The sequence below is a fragment of the Geospiza fortis genome, unplaced genomic scaffold, assembly GCF_000277835.1.
Source record: "Geospiza fortis unplaced genomic scaffold, GeoFor_1.0 scaffold112, whole genome shotgun sequence".
Taxonomy (NCBI): domain Eukaryota; kingdom Metazoa; phylum Chordata; class Aves; order Passeriformes; family Thraupidae; genus Geospiza; species Geospiza fortis.
Window position 1 is genome coordinate 8037061 of NW_005054298.1, and position 5220 is coordinate 8042280.

Consider the following 5220-nt stretch of genomic DNA (forward strand, 5'->3'; position numbering starts at 1 on the left):
CTGATATTTGTCACAGAATACATAGGTCTGTATTGTCCTGGCAGAGGAAGATGGGACCTTCTTAAATATCAAATTGCAATGAACACAGCCTTAAGCATCCCAGCTGCCTTTTGACTCTGGATATGATGCAGTCAGGGCTTCAAAGCTTTGTAGAGCAGAGGTCTCTGTCACTGGACTCACGAGGCAGAAGGCTGCCTCATGGGAGGCTTGTATGACTTGCTTTGTATTCTGCAGGATCTCCTCTGCTTCTGCATTCCTTTGCATTCCTGGTAGTTCCAGAGAGGAGCTTTCAGCCTGAGAGGAGCATGGCAGGTCTTGCTCTGAGCTGAACCTGGCAGCAGCACGCATCAGTGAACCTGAAAACTCAGTGGAGCCCTCACACCTCTCTCTCATGACATGTGATCTCTGAAACCTAGTGAAGATCAACAGAAATCATTACTATTGAGACTTTAATCGCTGTATCTTTTACTGAAATGATGGTGCAAGGATGGGAGTGAAAGCAGCTAGACCTACACGAACTAAGATTTGCTGCTCAACTCAAAAGGGCATTAGTCAAGAAACATGGAAGTATTATCTATATTAATCTAATTAGTACTTTGCTTTCTAACAATCAGCACTTTTCCAGCCCATGCTTTGCTACCACTGTGTAGATAGAGGAGGTTTTCCTGTCCAAGGGTAGGAGCAGCTGAGGTTTGTCCACACCAGGAACGTGTCAGAGGGGCAGCTGCATGTGAGCTCAGCTGTTGAAATGGAGGGTATTAATCTTTTAACTGGATGCAGGTCAAAGGCATTGAAAGGAAAAACAAACAGACAGGAGAGAGCTAAGGGGCTGGCCCTAATAGCAGTGGCCATTAATGTGATCATTTTTCAGCATGACAGGCATGGATATGAGAACTGTGGGAAGCTATTTCCAGGTGCCTAAGACAAGGTCATGCATGTCTTTGCTAGCTAAGAGCGCTGGGTCCCCAAATTCCTGTCCCATGAAACTCTCAGCCCTTGCAGGCTGGCAGAGCTGTGCTCCTGTCACAGCCAGAGATGCTTCCCCAACTCCCTCCAGTCGCTGTCTCTGCTGTGGGGGCATCGAAAGAGCTGTGCAGGGCAGTGGCTCTGCTGAAATCACCCGTTAAGCTAGATCTGCAAACCTTAGGCGATGGCTTTGCTCAATCTTAAATTGTTTCTGTGAAGCAGCCTTCCTCAGGCAGCACTGACAGTGACCAGGCTCTGTCTGGTGCGGTGGCGCGTCAGACACAAACACACAGCGCTTGCGTGGCTCTGGGAATAAAGTCCTCTCATTTCTTGCAATTCCCATATCTACACATCATCCTTGCAACCAGCTCCTCCCTTCCCCCTCTCTCCCTCCTCCTCTTCCCATTTTCCTTTTCTATCTCACTCTTTGAAAACAAACTTCTCAGCCGTTTCCGGAGCTGGAGCTATTCGGTGCAGCTGGAGCGTGAGCTGGCCAGGGGCTGCTGCTGCTGGCTCTGTCTGAGTCAGTGCTCCTTGTTTTCCCTTCTCCTTCCACTCTTCAAGAAATTTAGCAAATTAAGAAGAAAATGGCATTTATTGCAGAAGCAGACTTGCATGGAGGAAGAATGTGTGTGCATGCGAGGTGGAGTTTGTTTGCTGTGTGATGTTTGCCAAGTGCCACATTTTCTCAAGCACTAAATCTGGACACTGCTCTGTTACAATTTGTACAAGTTGTGATCAAACTGTGCTGCTTTCCAGGCTTACTCCCCATTCCTCTGCTCCCAGGCATCCCTGGAAAGCTCTGCTTATCTTGCAGGGGAGAGCTGTGCTAATTCCTAATACTGAACCTGCCAGCTAAGTCATCCAAGTGCTGTATTGCAGCTTTAGACATAGCCTGTTAGACAAGGTGACTAGCTCAGAATCAGGGCACCCACACCATTGCAGGTTGTTAGGGAGGAATTATGTTAAAAAACAGAGGGTATTGGAAGCATTTATTTGAAAAATTATGGTACAAAAGTTCTGCAGTGTCTAGGATTTTTTTTTAATGTATAAAAACTTCTACAAAATCCTGTGATCCTTCCATCTGGTTCCAGAAACAGATGACCCCAACGTAATCCTCTGTGCCTACCCAGTGAACAACTGCGTCATGAAGTTCACCTACATGGAGCTTCCCAGTGGGAAATCCAACCTCACCGTCCTCAAGGAGCCAGGTTGGCCCTCCCTTGGGTTTCTTTTTTGACAGCACTGGCAGCCTCAGGAGAGGTGATGGGCTGCTGGGGGGCCTGGTGGGCTGCAGAAAGGATGGCTGCATATGTGAGCAGATAAACCAGGCTGATTTAGACTGAAGTGTTTTACAGTGATGAAACCCAGCTCCAAATGCTCCCACCTTAGGAAAAACAAACTGTGAGAGTAAACCTTGTACCTGAGCCATCAGCATCGCCAGCAAGTGGCTGAAGAGCTTTAGGAGGCTGAATTAATTAAAGCCTATTTAAGTAGCAAAAAGTATGCTTGATTTGGAGATAAAGCCCCTGTGAGCAAAAACATCAGAAGAGGACACCTGGTGCAGCTGCTGGTTAAGTTAGGATGTTGGGAAAGCCCTGCACCACCTAAGGATTTCCACATTGCCAAGGAGTTCTGATCCAGGCAGTGTAAGGGCTGTGTGTCCCTACTCCCCTCCACAGGCTGTGCAGACAGCTGTGCTTCCCAGCATTATTTTAATCACATGCAATGCAGTTGCTCAAAGAAAACCCCTTGTGGTGTTGCAGGACAAGCTGGTGAGCATCCAGCAGTAGCTTCTTGTGATTTGTTCTGGTCCTCCAAGGCACGGGCCAATATGGGAAAGACTGAGATTCCTCATGTTCTATTTCAATTGTGCTGCAGCTTGCACTTAATTAAAAGAGCAGCTGATTAGCTGACAGTTAATGTCCTTATATAAAGTCCTTAGTGATCACCTGTCTCTGTGTGGGAGGAGCTGAGCTGGCTTTTGCCAGAGGCACCTTAACACTCCGTGTCCCACATGGCTCAGCTGGCATTAAAACCCTGCATCAGTGTTGGACAGTGGCACTGCAGCCCTACTATGTGACATCCCAGCTCTGATGACATCCATGGGAGGTATCCCTTTGACCTGCCTCTAGCCAGGAATTTATTTAATTTTAAAAAATCAGTTCAATTTCAGAGGGAACTGTTGCTTTTTCAAATTTAGCCACTGCTGCTGGCGCTGCCTGAGGTCACTTGCTCTGTGGCTGCAGTCCAAGTTATTACCTGACCTGGGATACACTCACACCAGAGCTAATTAGCTTTTCTGCCTCTCTGCCAGCCTGCAGCTCAGCCCCCAGCGCTGTGACCATCGTGCTGGCAGTGATTGGCAGCGTGGTGCTGATTGGCATCATCCTGCTGGCGCTCTGGAAGCTGCTCGTCACCATCCACGACAGGCGGGAGTTCGACCGATTCCAGAGCGAGCGTTCCCGCGCCAGATACGAAATGGTGAGCCCAGGGTGGGGGTTCTGCTGGGGGAGCTCTTGGGGTGCACTGGCAGCAAACAGCTCTGCAGTGATGGAAAAGGGTGGCAGGAACGAGGGATGCAGGTGTCCATGCCCTGTGGTGCCTTCAGAGTCCAGCATCTTGCTCTGCCTTCTCTTAGGCAAGTTATAAATGCTTTGCAAAACTATACCCAGCCTTTGGCCTCATCATCTCTTTCCAAGCAGAGCTGGAGGCTGAAGGAGGTAGGAGAAACTGTGGTGGCAGCTGCATGGGTCAGGTCTGTGAGGGAGCCCTTCTGGGAGGCTTTGAGGGGGGATGTTCAGCATTGGAGGGCAGTGCCTCTGTCTGCAGGCAGGATGGAAGGTGGGTCTGATGGACCAGCTCTGGGTAAACAGCGCTGCCTTTGGATCTGAAAGTTCAGGGCACTTGATGCCAAACATGGTGCTGTCATCAAGCTAATTGGTATGTTTTTACCGTGGTACAGACTTTGTGCCTCATCTTTGTTCTTTTTGTCTTCTGCTCTCTCCAAAGGCATCCAATCCTCTCTACCGAAAGCCTATTTCCACACATAACGTAGAGTTCACGTTCAACAAGCTCAACAAGTCTTACAACGGTACAGTTGACTGAAGGGGTCTCAGTGCCTGGCACTGCCGTGGACAATTGCTTGAATGGCCGGGCTGCTTCCCCACTTGAAGATGGGATTCTCTTCAGGGGCGAGAATCCCTTACGACGGGACTGGTCGGTGACCAAAGCCTGTTATTTGCACAGTAAGGAGAAAGGTCTGGTTCATTCTGGAGGCACAGATGTGAGGGCAGGGTCCCTGCCTGTGTTGTTGGACTCTGAGCCGTGTGCATCTCCATACCCCAGCTTTCCAGATGTATTAAACCTGCCAACTAAGTGAACCAAGTGCCATATTGCAGCTTTAGACATATCCTGTTAGAAAAGGTGACTAGGTCAAAAATCAGGGGAGCCCACTCCACCACAAGTTGTTAGGGGGGAATTAGCTTGAAAACAGGGTCCTGGAACCATATGTGTAAGAAATTAGGATAAAAAAGCTCTGCAGTCTTTAGGAACTTTTTTATATAAACCCCAAAATAAAACAGTTGTGCATATATGATGCTGTGAATAGAGTGGATTGTTTCTTTGCTGAGACCCCCACCAAAATTGGGGCTTGCTCCTCCTGCCAGCAGCAGTGGTGCTACCTGATGGATTTATTAATAGAGCCTTATCCGTCAAAGCATGGCCATAAAACATGGAGCTGGAGCTGTAGGGACTGCCACAGCAGTTGTGTTGATTTAATACACTGGTGTTGACCTGGGGCAGGGAGCTCCTGATCTGAGCCAATGGTGTTAAACAGATTGGAAACTGGTGGGAGCTCAAGGAGAAGGGAGTTCAGTCTGAGGAAACTAATATAAACACCCATTTCTTGTGGTGTGCAAGTAGGTGTCCAGCCTGGGGGGGCTGCAGGAGGGCAACTGAGAGCACACAGCAGCTCATCCAGACTTCTGACTTTTTACCAGAGGACTGTTGCTGTGGGGTCCTATGGAGTCCAGCTGGAAAATCAGAGGAGCCCTGACCCTTTGGAAGGAGCTGGATAAAGACCAGTGTTGTTGCTTCACGACATATATTTTGCTTTGGTTTTTTGCTTTTTTTATTTTTTCTCCCCAAACTATTCCCCCAGCCCTGTCTGTTTTCCTCTGTAGCTGGGGTTTGGGTTACCCTGCTGACAGCTGCAGCTTTAAACCCACACAGACGGGGCTGCAGCCGCCGCAG

At 48.8% G+C, this 5220-nt stretch overlaps 1 protein-coding gene across 1 annotated transcript in view; it reads left to right on the plus strand.

Annotated features, from left to right (window-relative positions):
- ITGB5 (integrin subunit beta 5) overlaps window positions 1-4564 on the plus strand; it is a 55062-nt gene extending 50498 nt beyond the window's left edge. The window contains exons 12-14 of the mRNA XM_031057216.1: window positions 2061-2177; window positions 3284-3450; window positions 3979-4564. Coding sequence (XP_030913076.1) covers window positions 2061-2177; window positions 3284-3450; window positions 3979-4074 — 380 coding nt within the window. The 3' untranslated portion in view covers window positions 4075-4564. The remainder of the gene's footprint in view (window positions 1-2060; window positions 2178-3283; window positions 3451-3978) is intronic.
- The last annotated feature ends 656 nt before the right edge of the window (window positions 4565-5220 follow it).